Consider the following 15,424-nt stretch of genomic DNA (forward strand, 5'->3'; position numbering starts at 1 on the left):
CCTTTTTCTTAACTCTTATATCTCCCTATGTTTTTATTTCTATTAATTATCTTAATTGTACAGCACCTTAGTCAATGGTTGTTTTAAATGTGCTAAATAAAAATTTTTGACTTTGACAAAGTGAGTCTGAAAGTCTGCAAGACGGCAGTTAACAGTTAAGAGTGTGTGTGAGTGTGTGTGTGTGTGTGTGTATTAATCATTAATAACACAGTTTTACACACAACTTTATTCCTTCATTTTTTTTATGGTGGGAGCAAAAAACCAGGTTAACTTAGCAAGGTGATCACCAGTGTGACCTCTGACCCCAAACACCAGTGTAACCTCTCTCTCTCTCACTCACTCACTCTCTCACTCACACACACACACACTTTGTTTTCTGATCTGGAATCAGTGAGGTGATCCTGCTGCGTTGAAATGAACTACTGTGTTGTGGTTTAATTACACAAGTCATATCATGATTCATATGTTGTGCTATAAGCAGAGGCCCAGGGCCCACTCACAGGTACCTGTGACAGGTGTTACACAGAGAACACACAACAGCTCCTGTGATTACAAATCACTGTCTTTGAGCTGCTTTTTATTCTCGGATTAAAATCTTTCAGAGAAACTCTTTTCCTTCTTTGTTTTCTCATAAAAGAGGAAAAGAGGATGATGACAGTCAGAGAGGATAACAAAATATGATAATACTGAGCTTTCTCAGTTTGGATGTCTGATACGTTCAGTTAAACACAGACACACTGTTGTTATTTTCCACTGTTGTTGTTGTGTTTCTGTATCTTGGCTCTCAGCTCACGGCACATCTCTTTGTACTCTGACGTGTTCTTTGAGTACAGGTTTCCGCCCTTCAGCCAGTCCATGATGCTGTGCCTCTCCTCCTCGTTCAGGACTCCTTTCTTGTAGTAACCTTCCACCAGCAGCTTGTCTCCAACATCGTGGTAGCGCTTCGTTGCGTCTCTGGACATATTTGAGGTGTTCAGCATGAGGATTCCTGCAGAGTTCACACAGCGAGCAGAGAGAGGCGGGGTTTACTCACTGAACAGGAAACTGTGACGCATCGCACTATATCTGTTACTGTGAACACTGAGGCGTGACACTCATTAACACACAAATATCTATTTTCCTTAAAACCACAGTGTGAGTCCGTGTGCTCATACAGTGAGGTTTGTGTATTTGCTGATTAGCTTGTGTTACTGATTCCTGGTCATGTGATCCTTCTACATGGTGCTTCACGTGTTCCTGTACTAATAATTAATAACCTGTGTGTGGCTGTGAAACCAGTGTAACCAGCACCACAGTGAGTCTGTGCATTAAACTGCTGAAAGACTTTGACTGCAGTGTGTCGTCATTTCATGAAAAACACGAGTTCATTTTTACAGACAGATGTTTCTTTGTGTCGTTTCTATGGTGACGAACGCCCTCATCTTTGCTCATCGTCTCATCAGTAACCTGGTTTGTAACAGCACATAGTACTTCTATCTCTAAAAGCTTGTTTGTAGCGTACCTGCATCCTCTCTAAGAGAATTGGATGTAACCGGATTGGCTGCCAGCAGCGACATCTTCACCAGTTTTTCCCCGTCTCCAGAAATAAGAATCTCCTCAAGCTTCTCGCTGGAACAGAAGCATGTTAGCTATCCAAAGAAAACTCTAAGTTTAGCTCCAGGACAAACAGATTTGTTCTCACCTGATTATACGAGACTCTTTTCTGTTGCGCCAGGTCAGGCCTGCCTCATGGTGTGATTTCAGAACCTCTCTGCACAGCCCGCGATCTCAGTTTTTATCCAACAGTGCATGAAGGTGGGGACTTTTGTTTTTCAGGTTCTCTCTTAACTTTATGTTCTCAGGATCCTGCAATGTTTTAAGGGCATTCTGAAAGACACATTTAGGTGGCACATGGTCTGCTTCCACCGCTGGCCTGTTTTCACCACATTCTCTTTGGTTTGAGGTTTCCACACGGATTTTGTACACACTGTTGGCAAGAAACACATTCAGAATACGACTTAATGTGTGTTACCATTAAATGTGAAGTTCGATCTGCTGGTCGTCGTGGTCACACATTAAATACTTACTCAGCGTGCGTTCCAACCAAACCCAGACGTCGTTCTTGGATATCTCGTAATTCCTCTGGAATCAAACCTTTCTTGCTCGTGTCGCCCAAGATGGCGTTGAAATCGTCTACAGCTTTTCTTCGTGCCTTTTGATCTCCTCCACATATGTAATATCTTCCAGGAGAGTTACAGGTTTCTTCATATCCTTTCTGCAGCTTCAGAGCTCCTACGTATTTGGGTAGGTTTTGCTGAAGCTGAGTGAAGATAAAACATGACATAAGATGAGTTACCTAATTGCTTCCAACATCTCCTGTGCAGACTTTGAATAACACAAAGGCTACACCTTCTGTAAAAAGGTAAAACGTTGATTGGGTCCATAATCGCACAGACCTCCAGAGGCCAAGTCAGGCCGGGCTAAGCCTGTAGAGACGGCCACAGATCGTGTTTGATGAGTCCAAGACGGCTCAAGACGAATTAGAGTTTTGTGTTTCCCAGTTTGCAATTTCTGAGAAAAAACCTTGTGTTTACTTCCATATGCAATCAGTGAATTACTGTTGCACTAGCCAGCTGTAAAGGGTGAGACTGGCCTTAGTGTTTTCCCATTTGAACGAGCTAAACCAGGTCATTATGCACCACCTCTGGTTTGTACAACAGCTAGTTACTAAGGAGTCTGTTAAATCTGCTCCTGAGCTTGTACTCCCAGCAGCTTTTTCACTCAATTCAGTTTTATTTATATAGCGCCAAATCACAATAGCAGTCACCTCAAGGCGCTTTATATTGTACAGTAGATCCTACAATAATACATACAGAGAAAAACCCAACAATCATATGACCCCCTATGAGCAAGCACTTTGGCGACAGTGGGAAGGAAAAACTCCCTTTTAACAGGAAGAAACCTCCGGCAGAACCAGGCTCAGGGAGGGGCGGGGCCATCTGCTGTGATTGGTTGGGGTGAGAGAAGGAAGACAGGATAAAGACATGCTGTGGAAGAGAGACAGAGGTTAATAACAGATATGATTCGATGCAGAGAGGTCTGTTAACACATAGTGAGTGAGAAAGGTGACTGGAAAGGAAAAACTCAATGCATCATGGGAATCCCGGCAGCCTACGTCTATTGCAGCATAACTAAGGGAGGATTCAGGGTCACCTGGTCCAGCCCTAACTATATGCTTTAGCAAAAGGAAAGTTTGAAGCCTAATCTTGAAAGTAGAGATAGTGTCTGTCTCCCGAATCCAAACTGGAAGCTGGTTCCACAGAAGAGGGGCCTGAAAACTGAAGGCTCTGCCTCCCATTCTACTTTTAAATACTCTAGGAACAACAAGTAGGCCTGCAGTGTGAGAGCGAAGTGCTCTAATAGGGTGATATGGTACTACAAGGTCATTAAGATAAGATGGGGCCTGATTATTTAAGACCTTGTATGTGAGGAGCAGGATTTTGAATTCTGGATTTAACAGGAAGCCAATGAAGGGAAGCCAAAACAGGAGAAATCTGCTCTCTCTTTCTAGTCCCTGTCAGGACTCTTGCTGCAGCATTTTGGATTAACTGAAGACTTTTCAGTGAGTTTTTAGGACATCCTGATAATAATGAATTACAGTAGTCCAGCCTGGAAGTAATAAATGCATGAACTAGTTTTTCAGCGTCACTCTGAGACAGGATATTTCTAACTTTAGAGATGTTGCACAAATGGAAGAAAGCAGTCTTACATATTTGTTTAATATGTGCATTGAAGGACATGTCCTGGTCAAAAATGACTCCAAGGTTCCTCACAGCATTACTGGAGGCCAAGGTAATGCCATCCAGAGTAAGAATCTGGTTAGATACCATATTTCTAAGATTTTCAGGGCCAAGCTAAAGAACCATGCACAAAATAAAAAGGTTCTTTGACGTATGATATGTTTAAGACATATTGACATATTCATCCCTCCCACCTACCTCCCTCTCAAACTGTCTTATCGAGATTAGATCCTGGTTCTCCTCCAGTTTTCTCAAACTTAACAGTAATAAAACAGAAGTTTTACTCGTTGGTACAGCCTCTATCTTAACCAAATCTCAGTTTCTCCATTAACATTGAAAATTCTCCTACCCTTCCCTCTCCTCAGGTAAAGAGTTTGGGTGTCATACTTGATAATACTCTCTCATTCCAGTCTCACGTTAATTACATAACCCTGCATACTTCCATGTATGTAATATTAACCGACTCCGCCCCTTCCTTCCTCCCCATGCTGCTGCCATCTTTGTCCATAGTCTTATTACTTCCCGGACTGATTACTGCAGTTCCCTCTTATTTGGTCTCCCCAATAAGTCCCTCCATAAACTCCAACTTCTTCAAAACTCTGCAGCTCAGGTCATAACTTGTACTCCGTCAAGAGCTCATATTACCCCAGTTCTTCAGCAGCTTCGCTGGTTGCCCATAAAAGCCAGGATTAACTTTATGTGGCGTAGCGAAAGAGAGATAACCGGGGACGGTTACTAAAGTAGTGACAACGCCACCTGGGGGAGGGCGCTACAACCCCAGGAAAGATTTCTCTAGCCAATGAGAAGATTGTATTGGCTACCAAAGCCCACAGACTCGTTATTTAAAGGCAGAGGTGAGACAAAGGGAGTTTACAATGCAAAGTTTATTAAGAGAAACTACTAAAACATAACTAAAAGATTAAAAAGGCACCTAGGGTAGCAGGGGTAAGAGAGTAAAATAAATTAAAACCCTTTATTACCAAACGATAATTAAAACAACATACTCCCTGCCACAATGCTACCCTAAAACAAGCACAATATATTAAAAGAAGCAACTAAACAAAATGGTGGAGACCGGCCACTTGAGGAGGCAACCTACAGGAGGAGTGCCCAAGGGTGCCACCAATTACTCACCCGTGTGATTTCACAGCAAACCTCACTCACACTAAACTCTAAAGGGTGCAATCTGCCTATGCCCGGTGTGTACACTCGCATGCATCGGGGAGGGGATTCCACCTCATGTGCCTAGCCTCTGAACAAGCGGCCGCACCTCCACTAAAACAATAAAAGAAAAGATAAAACGTTAAACAATCAATAAAAGATCAACATAAAACCAACACATCCCAAATCACTATACATTATAAAAGTAGTGCATAACAAACAAAACGGCATCTGACAAGACAGCAGCAGTCTAATGCACACCTGCAACAAGAGAGGGGAACAGTAGTCAGAGTCCACCCTACTATGCCACAGTATGATAAACAAAAGTCGCACTTACCACTCTCTAAGGGCAACTGAGTAGCTTTCCTTAAGAGATATGTGGAGCTCAACTGCCTAGTGCTGCAGCCACCTTAGATTGCCAAGACTGCCAAATGCCTTCTCTCAGTAGTGAAGCGCAGCTGTTTCTTATAGCCAGGTAATTGTCGGCTGAAAGGTGTGGATGTCAGTGGTGCGTTTAGGGACATCATGTAACATCCTAACCCAAAATCTACTTCACTACAATCAAAATCTTACTTCTCACGTACAAGTGTATCCATAAATCTGCTCCTTCCTATCTGTGTGATCTGCTCCATATGACCACTGTTTCCTCCCCTCTCAGATCCTCATCTGCCATTCATCTTGTTGTTCCTTCTGCTTGTCTTACCACTATGTGGAACAGAGCCTTCTGTCACTCTGCTCCTCAGCTCTGGAACTCTCTTCCTCCAGCCATAAGAAATATAGACTCTCTTCCATATTTACAGTTCAAAACAGATCTGTTCAAACTGGCTTATTTGCTTTAGTGCTGATTTTATCTGTTGTCAAGCTCTGTTTTGCAATTTTAACTTATTTTATGTATTTTAATAACTATTGCCCCTTTTATTTTTTTATTTTTTGTCTTTTGTAAGGTGACCTTAAATAAAATGTATTATTATTATTATTACCATGACCTCTACCTCTTGTCTTCCATCAGGCCTGTAGAGTGCACTTCCTGATTTAAGGCTGAGACCACGTTCCTGTGAAGGGTCTCAGTCATGTGTCTGTTGTATCACAGTAACAGTCTACTTCCAAAACTTCTCTACAAAGCACTTATGTGGTGCTAATTATGAGGTATCAGCCTTACAGATAAAAATAAATCCCAACACTTCGGAATATCTGTCCCCCTTCCTTGTTCCACAGAATGGTGTGATGCTAGTCTGTCTTTGAATGTGATTGGCCACATGGTGTGCCCATAAAAATAAAGTCCTGCCCCTGCCTTCATGGATTCTTAGGAGGGCTAAAGCGTCATCTCTTATTGTTCGCTACAAAGAATTGGCTTTTAGAGCCGGCTAGTACATGAAATAAAACATCACTAATACCAAAGGGCTCAATTTTGGCTTATCTGACCACGTTGTAGAGGACCCCACACACCCCTCACACACTCTTCACCCTGCTGCCTTCTGGAAAGACGTACCAGAGCATCCGACCCCTCACTGCCAGACTGTGACAGTTTCCTCCCCCAGGCCGTCAGACTCCTGAACACTCAGTGACTGGACTGATACACACACACATACACACATGCACACATGCACACACACACACACACACGCACACATGCACACACACACACACACACACACGCACACAGCACTGTAACTGCAATAAGTTAATCAACCAATTCGCAGTACAACCTGGTTTGCCTCTTATCTGTAGTTATTTATATTTAATTTAATAACTGTACAGTACTCTCTGTATATAGTAACCATTGTCCTTAATGTAAATATGTAAGAAAAATTGTGTATGTTTCTGTTCTGTGTCCTGTTATGGGCTCAAAATGTGGTCATAAATATTTTGTACTTGTAAATCAGGATTTGTATGTGTAAAAAGAATTTGTGTGTGTGTAAAAAAGATTTGTGTGTGGACTTAGCCAAAAAAAAACCCTGCAAGTCACAAGTACGAATTTTGACCCTATTTTTCTTCCTTTCATCTGATTGGTCAATGTCATGTCAATCACAAATGTAACAATCCAATCAGAGAACAGATGGGTTTGGCTGTCGGAGGGGCACTTTTTTGAACTGCAGGTCCTTGAAGGGAATAAATACCCTTTTACATGCCAACCCAGCGTTTTCCTTCATCACCACGAAGGAAAACAGTCTGTGGTCGTCCGAGTTTGGTGATTTTTGTGTCACAGGTCTACGTGTTTAATACAGCGCTGCGGACCGCGGGGGGGGGGGCAGTGTTTTGGAAATGACAGTCTTCATTACAAAGCTTTCTTCGTTATGAATTAGCATAAATGTTTTTATTGAACATTTGAAGAACTAGCAAAAAAAACCAGAAACTGTTGTAGAGGACATAAAGTCAGAGATAGAAACGACAAGGAGCAGGTGCATCTAGTACAGGTAGCGCTGCTGCAAAAACCCACAGAGCTCAGCAGCCAGCGCAACAAATTCTGGATCCTTTGCTTTTAGTTAGCAGTTAGCATTAGCAGCACATCCTGCGTCCGATGTGAAAGGACCTTTATGCTGCGCACTGTGACTCACAGCAATGGTCCCGGGTCAGCCCTGACTTTGTGTTAAACTAATCCTAAAGTAATAATGGTATTTCTAACCACTGACATACCACAACTTTATCTTTTCAACAGCTGCTGAAAGTTAGCGGACCTAGCTGCTATCGGATATTTATATAGAGATCCTCCAGCTTCAAACTGTATTACCCTTCAAGGACCTGCAGTTCAAAAAAGTGCCCCTCCGACAGCCAAACCCATCTGTTCTCTGATTGGACTGTTACATTTGTGATTGACATGACATTGACCAATCAGATGACAGGAAGAAAAATAGGGTCAAAATTCGTACTTGTAACTTGCAGGTGTTTTTTTTGGCTAAGTCCACACACAAATTCTTTTTACACATACAAAACTGATTTACAAGTACAAAATATTTATGACCACATTTTGAGCCCATATCCTGTGTACTGTTTGTTTGTATATGTGTCTTTTTGGCTGCTGTTACAACCAAATTTCCCCTTGTGAGACAATTAAAGGATTATTCTATTCGATTATTGTATTCTATTCTATGCACACACACGCACGCACACACACACACACGCGCACACACACGCACACACACACACACACATGCACATATGCACACACACACACACACACACACACACACACACACACACACACACACGCACACATGCACACGCACACACACACACGCACACACACACACGCACACACGCACACATGCACACATGCACACAAGCACACATGCACATATGCACACACGCACACGCACACATGCACAGGCACACACACATGCACACACACACACACACACACACACACGCACATGCACACACACACACGCACACACACACACACACATGCACACACGCACACACGCGCACGCACACATGCACACATGCACATATGCACACACGCACACATGCACACACACACACACATGCACACACGCACACAAAGTAACTTTTGTACAATACTCAGTATTTTGCACATTTCCATGTCTTGTGTCTGTGTTGTCCTGTTCTGTCTGGAGTTTCACTGGCTTTTCTTGTTTTGCAGTTTTTGCACATTACACTTTCTGTAGTCCTGTGTTTGTCTGTCATATGTAGCACCAGGGTCTCGGAGAAACGTCCCTTGTTAGCCCTACCTGTTGACCCCTGACCCCTGTACGGTCCCTGTAACTGGTCCCCAGAATCGTGAGTAGAAGAAGGTGTGGATCCCTGTATCATAGCTCCAATGACGATGACTTTTTAAAGCCATCGCACACACAGTTAAGACAGGCTGAAGTTTCTTTAACTGGAAACTCTATCGGCTTTCTGGAACAGGATTAAGATTCATTTTTTCCTAAGTTTCTTTATTGATTAGTCTTTTCAGTAATAATTCATGTAAATGTTGTCTCATTAATTTGAGAAGAAAGAGAACACATAGACCATATTAATAATAACAGTAAGACTTACATTGTTTCTGACCTGCTCCCGAAGCATCCGTGCCTCTTTTCCTACATCACCTTGATTTTTACAGGTGGCCTGGGCAACAGCGTGGAAGAGGCAGTTCTGATCTTCTGAATTTACTGGCATCGCGGTTCCATCTGGTCTCAGGATTTCAAAATGACCACTGCACGGGCTCTGTTCACCACGAATCCATTTAGTTCTCTTTGAGAAGAACCCCCTCGTCCTGTAAAAAATACATGAATAAACCAAAAAAAAAAACAAATCAGTCACTCTGGACAAAAAAGGGAAAAGGTGAGACTAACAAATCTCCCTGCAAATATAAGTAGTCCATAACATTTGTTTATTATATAAACAAATGTATATTATATCCTGTACATAGCCTGTACTCACTACAGCTTGTACATACTTATAGTTATAGAATATTCATAACATACTTCATACCGTGTACATTATAACATACCATAATAGACCCATTTCTGTAATATACTTACATATCTATATTATTGCTAATATATATTGTAATATATCTATATCACGGCTAAAGCACTTTCTGGATGGATGCAAACTGCATTTCGTTGCCCTGTACCTGTGCATGTGCAATGACAATAGTTGAATTCTATTCTATTCTATTCTATTATTACTTTAAAATTTATTTAAGAGTTTTGATTGGGACCAATAATTATGTTGTTGTACATAAAATCTGTCATGTAAGTTGTGTCCACCAGTGAAGCTGTTGGAATAATACTGATGAAGAAGCATAAGGAAAACGAATGTTGGAAATAATGTATATAATCAGATTAAACTATAACAGTAAAGGAAGTCAATTCAATTTTGTTTTACATATCACCAAACCACAACACCCAGTGCATCATGGGAATCCCCCAGCAGCCTACACCTAATGCAGTAAAACTAAGGGAGGATTCAGGGTCACCTGATCCAGCCCTAACTATATGCTTTAGCAAAAAGGAAAGTTTTAAGCCTAATCTTGAAAGTAGAGATAGTGTCTGTCTCCTGAATCCAAATGTATGCTATGTCTTATAATGTAATATAATGTAAACAGAATTGGTCCTAGCACTGAACCCTGTGGAACACCATAATTGACCTTAGTGGGTGAAGAGGACTCTCCATTTACATGTACAAATTGGAGTCTATTAGATAGATATGATACAAACCACTGCAGTACAGTACCTGTAATACCTACAGCATGTTCTAATCGCTCTAATAGGATATTATGGTCGACAGTATCGAACGCTGCACTGAGGTCTAGCAGGACAAGCACAGAGATGAGTCCACTGTCAGAGGCCATAAGAAGATCATTTGTAACCTTCACTAAAGCTGTTTCTGTGCTGTGATGAGCTCTGAAACCTGACTGACACTCTTCAAATAAGCCATTCCTCTGCAGATGATCTGTTAGCTGTTTGACAACTACTCTTTCAAGGATGTTTGATATGAAAGGAAGGTTGGAGATTGGCCTATAATTAGCTAAGACAGCTGGGTCTAGAGATGCTTTTTAAGTAAAGGTTTAACTACAGCCAGCTTGAAGGCCTGTGGTACATAGCCGATTATTAGAGATAGGTTGATCATATTTAAGATTGAAGCATTAATTAATGGCAGGACTTCTTTGAGCAGTTTTGTAGGAATGGGGTCTAAAAGACACGTTGATGGTTTGGAGGAAGTAATTATTGAAGTTAACTCAGAAAGATCAATTGGAGAAAAAGAGTCTAACTGAACATCGATGGCACTAAAAGTAGCTGTAGATAATATTACATCTGTGGGATGATTATTGGTAATTTTTTCTTTAATGATTAAAATTTTATTTGTGAAGAAGTTCATGAAGTCATTACTAGTTAACGTTAAAGGGATTGTTGGCTCAGTAGAGCTCTGACTGTTTGTCAGCCTGGCTACAGTGCTGAAGAGAAACCTGGGGTTGTTCTTATTTTCTTCAATCAGTGATGAATAGTAAGATGTTCTGGCTTTGCGGAGGGCTTTCTTATAAAGCAGCAAACTATTTCTCCAGGCTAAATGATGATTGTTACACACCATTTCAATATTAACTGAAGTGACATCCGATTAATGTAACCGGGTGTCATTATTGACCCTGTGCACGAGAAAATGCTAACTTCCTGGTTTGAGACCGGATGTGGGGTTGTACATTTCCGGTAGCTTTACTTTGTGGTCAATTGCTACTGCGAAGATATTCTCCAAAATCATGTCCAAAACTCGAAAACGGAAAGATCGCGTTAAGTTACAAAGAGGAGAAGGTGGGAACACTCACCACTGTTGTGTCATAAAAAATCTAATGATCAATTTTGACGTTTAAAGAGTTTAGATCGATCAGTTGTTTACATCGTCCACATTCAGAAGCACATCTCTGTATAGTGACAGTTCCTATGATTTAAACAGGCAAATGTTCAGCATTCAAACTACAGGTGAACAATAGTCAGACCAGATGTTTCCCCGTTATGTCGATATCAGCTAGTCAAGTCCACACCTACACAGCATGTTAACAAACCATGAAAAAAAGCCACACAAAAAAATGAATGATTGCTGGTAAGGGTTTCTCTACATTAGTATTTACGAAGGGTGTGTTGTGACTTACCTTCAAAATTACAGTGGTCCCTCGCTATAACGCAGTTCACCTTTCACCTCGCTGTTTCGCACATTTTTTAGTGCAAGTTTGCATGCTTTTTTTTTTTTACATCACATTATGTCCTGCGTCCTGATCGCTGCAGACGATCTCCTCCGTGACGTCTCTCCTGTACAGTACAGAATCGCTGCATCGATCGCTAGCAGTGTGACTCTGAAGTGCAGTACTGGATGTCCACGATGTCCACGCATCAAAAAATAAAATTGGCTACTTGATTTCACCCATCGCTGGTTATTTTTAGAACATAACACCCGCCATAAACGAGGGACAGCTGAGAAATATAACATTTGAATCCCTTTTCTCTTTTGCCCTGAGGTGCGGGGGAAAAATATCGACAAGTCGATGAACATCATTTACAGTTATATTGGGTAAATGCCCAAGACATCTATAGAAATGTAAATCGCCGCTTGATTCATTCATTTGCTTAACTTGTGTTGGACCGTAAACAAGGCGCGAATAGGACACCGGAAACAAAGCTCCCCACAGGCGTTTCCACACCGGAAGTAGCATATGCTAACGTGCGCATAGTCAATTGCAGATTGTAATTATAATTTTACCAAATCTACATTTTTCCTTTCCCAGCAATTTCAGGGTTCCTTCAGTGTCGCCTGCCTTCGCCTCTGACAGTTGACTATGGCTGCTGGAGTCTCTAGCTTCACATTTCTCAAAACAGAATCACCAATAAAAGTGGCGAAAAACTAAGTGAGAGATCAACAGGTGGTGTACCGGGGTGTTCTGTTTAGAGCTACACTTCCTCCTCACCATCACCCAGCCAGCCTTCTTTCTTGTTGCTCAGGACTATCTGCTGAGGAAGAGCTAAGGGTAGCAAAGCTAGCGTTGCCTGCACTAACTACTAACTATCTATGCCATTTTCCAGAGTCCAGAGCTGGTTTTCCATTCACTGAGCCTGGCCTCCAGAAGTGCAATCAGGCAACATTTCTTTCCAGTATCTGTGCTAAACAGAGCTGAGGAGAAACTAAATATTTGAGAAGGAACTAATGGGTCAGCTACAAGCTAAGCTAATAGCTACGCTAAAGACACTCATTGGGTCTTTAGTGTGGGCGACTCAGCAGAAAGCGTGCTTTGGATAAATCACATGAAGATTACAGTTTGAAATAAGTCTTTATCTGAAGGTCTATAATTAAACAAGTTACACATGTTAACAAAACACTGTCATGGTCCTGGGTCATGTGACCCAGTGTTTTGAGTTTTAGTTTATTTGGATGTTTATTGTTTGTTTAGGTTCATTAAGTTATCCCAGCTCATTTGTAATTCGATTACCCTTGTGTTTAGTTTCTCTTGCCCTTCATGTGTGTTATGTCCGTGTGTCTTATGTTGTCAAGTTCTTGTAGTCATTTCTGCCATCTTCCCCTGTACTCAGTCTCCCTGGTTCTGCGTCTACGTTTCATGTCTATGCAGTTATGTTAAGTTCATGCCATGTTTCATTTCCATGTCTATGTCTGCGTGTTTCCTGTTTTATTTTGGAAGAGTCTGGTGTTCTTTGTTCATTGTAGTTAGTGTTACACTCCCCTGTATTGTCATTATGTTCCATTCTAGTCAGCTGTGTTCTCATGTGTCTCCACTTCCCCTGATCGCCTCATGTGTGTATTTAGTCCTCAGTCTTGCTGTGTTCAGTGTCGCGTCGTCTGTGTTCCCAGCCTCCATGTTCTCGCAGCCAGTCTGTACAATCATCGCCATGGTTTTCTGAGTCTCCTTAGTTTATCAGTATCTGTTTCCCAGTTTAGTTTAGGTTCTGTTAGTCACGCTGTTTCTGCTTTGTTGTGAGACCTGTCATCAGCCACAATAAAGGCTCGCTTTCAGTTAAGTTTACTCCAGCCTACTCTTGTGTGTTCGCACCTGGGTCCACCACACACACCACCGCACGGTCTGTCCCCTCAGATCGTGACAACACTACTGTGCACTGTGTTAGGAACAGGAAGTGATACGAGAATGCCAGAAAAAAATAAAAACTGGGAGGGTACAGGAAAATAACTGAGTCCTTACCAGTTCACAGCCAGCAAACCAACACAGGACAAGTCATTATAGTGGGACCACAAGATGTCAGGATGCCAGCTCTATGTTATTATTCACCATGACTGGTGTCAGTTCTAGCTGTTCAGTGGGTTTCTGATTTGCCCTCAGACTAAACAACTACACAAGTTTGGGGAAAACAGTTTGTTAGTTTGTTTGTCCCCTGATTATCAGACAGGAGAATAATTATTGTTAAGTTTTTAGATAAAGTTTCTTTTCAACATTGATTGCAGTGTGTGATCATAATAGGGTTGATATACTCCTCATTAGAAGGATACGAGCACTAACCCCACGGTGTGAAGGGTTAACTAAGAGGCACAAACAGAGTTGAGTGTTGACGGCAAATTGCTACCTGCTCACAGAACACAGACAGGAAGGGTTGCTTGTATGATAACAGGGCGTTCCAGTGAACAAGAAATAAACACTTAATAGTGTTCCTTTAAGGCGGACATCAGCATGGAAATAAAACATCCCTGGTAAAAACTGTGAGGTAGGGAGTTTTCTCACACAGGACAAGATCCCTGACTGGAGGTTAATGACCGCTGCCATGAGGAAGGACCCCGAGAATAACAAATCAGGGAGTGCTGAGCCTAAACCACGACATCTCCCCATCAATAGGCAATCACAATTATTTCCTGTTTCCATGTGTCTAATATATACTTTGAATTATGAATTGTACTTCACTTCTCCATGTACAGACTGCCTGACACTGAGAAGTCCACAGCTGTGCAAGCCCAATTTTAACTGCCTGATAATAAAAGAGAGTAAACGGCTAGACTGTCTCCTGAACTTCTCTCAGCGAAGAAGAACCCCACAGTATCAAAACCAAAGTCTGGAAATTGGGATGGGGAGGGTTACCCTTGCAAAACAGGTCAAAATTAACTTTCTGGCCAATATGAGTTGGTCAATTAAAAAAAATATTGTTTTGACTTATTTAAATGAGAGGCGCAATATCAAATATGTATGTGTCACTCACTCTGTTGGATTTTCTGGCTCCTTCTTCAGTTGGAGGACTATATCGCCTGCGGAGTCCTCCTTCCCAGGAAAATAGTCTTCTGAAAGCTTCTTTCCATCTTTGTCCACCATAACCAGTTTGATTCCTTTGCCTTCCAGAGCATCACTCTGAGTGAGGACATGGATGTCCAAAGCTGTAGCAGGGCGGTTAACATCAGAAATGTCCTCTATGTAGCACTCCAAGTCTTTCTTGTCAGACTCTGACAGGGACTCACGTGGACACTGGATGACCTTTTTCATGTTGTACTTATACTCCTGGTTGTTAAAGAAACTTTGGGTGTCAGCCCTGCCAAGTATGTTGCTAACAGCACCACCAACAGCATGGTTTATTTCACTTATGCACATTTTGCTCATGATGGAGGTCATATGCCTGGAACAGGCCTCAACATAAGAGTTTGAAACCCTTTCTGCAATCATGTTGATGAGTTCATCTTTAAAGTGTTTCACATCTGATAAACTGTGCCTTTCTTTCATTCCTTTCTTGAGGTAGTTTTTCCATGCTTTGCAAGAGCTTAGGAACAAAAGTGTTGTTAATGACTTTCTCTGTTGGTATCGAATTCCATATTTGTACAAAGACTGTGGCATATTTAGCTGCTTCCAAACCCATTAGAATATTTTCTATTCGATCGGACCCTTTTTTGCTCTTTATGTGTTGTGTTACAGCACCACAGACCGCTGAAAGTCCATCAAGAGCCTTAAGAACCATGGTACAATTCATCATCAGGTCAGGAATCACTTCTCTTGTTATCAGATCCACTGACTGAAGCATTTCTTTCTCACACTCTTTGTGAATTCTGAA

The 15,424-nt window shown here is 41.7% G+C and overlaps 1 protein-coding gene across 5 annotated transcripts; it reads right to left on the reverse strand.

The window, feature by feature from the left end:
* LOC120442287 lies at nt 1-15,055 on the reverse strand. 5 transcript variants are annotated; one of them, XM_039618523.1, is made up of 6 exons: nt 14,588-15,055; nt 8,940-9,156; nt 2,067-2,299; nt 1,682-1,966; nt 1,502-1,608; nt 1-988 (listed from the first exon to the last, which is right to left on the reverse strand). In XM_039618523.1, exons 1-4 carry the CDS (start codon nt 15,040-15,042, stop codon nt 1,768-1,770), a joined length of 1,104 nt encoding a protein of 367 aa, XP_039474457.1. In that variant the 5' UTR covers nt 15,043-15,055; the 3' UTR covers nt 1-988; nt 1,502-1,608; nt 1,682-1,767. The 5 variants fall into 5 exon arrangements, 1 of the variants encoding a protein (XP_039474457.1); XR_005614636.1 differs by lacking the exons at nt 8,940-9,156; nt 14,588-15,055 and adding exons at nt 4,914-5,201; nt 5,278-6,525 and having other exon boundaries at nt 3-988; XR_005614637.1 differs by lacking the exons at nt 8,940-9,156; nt 14,588-15,055 and adding exons at nt 4,914-5,054; nt 5,278-6,522 and having other exon boundaries at nt 6-988.
* Between the last annotated feature and the right edge of the window lie 369 nt (nt 15,056-15,424).

The sequence above is a fragment of the Oreochromis aureus genome, linkage group 10, assembly GCF_013358895.1.
Source record: "Oreochromis aureus strain Israel breed Guangdong linkage group 10, ZZ_aureus, whole genome shotgun sequence".
NCBI classification, from domain to species: Eukaryota; Metazoa; Chordata; class Actinopteri; order Cichliformes; family Cichlidae; genus Oreochromis; species Oreochromis aureus.

Coding starts and splice junctions, on each gene's coding strand:
- LOC120442287 (XM_039618523.1), bottom strand. CDS start 15,042: ATGATTGCAGAAAGGGTTTCAAACTCTTATGTTGAGGCCTGTTCCAGG. Junction 2,300..8,939: donor GGGAGCAGGTCAGAAACAAT/GTAAGTCTTACT, acceptor ATCTTCACTCAG/CTTCAGCAAAACCTACCCAA. Junction 1,967..2,066: donor TTGGTTGGAACGCACGCTGA/GTAAGTATTTAA, acceptor TCTTGCCAACAG/TGTGTACAAAATCCGTGTGG.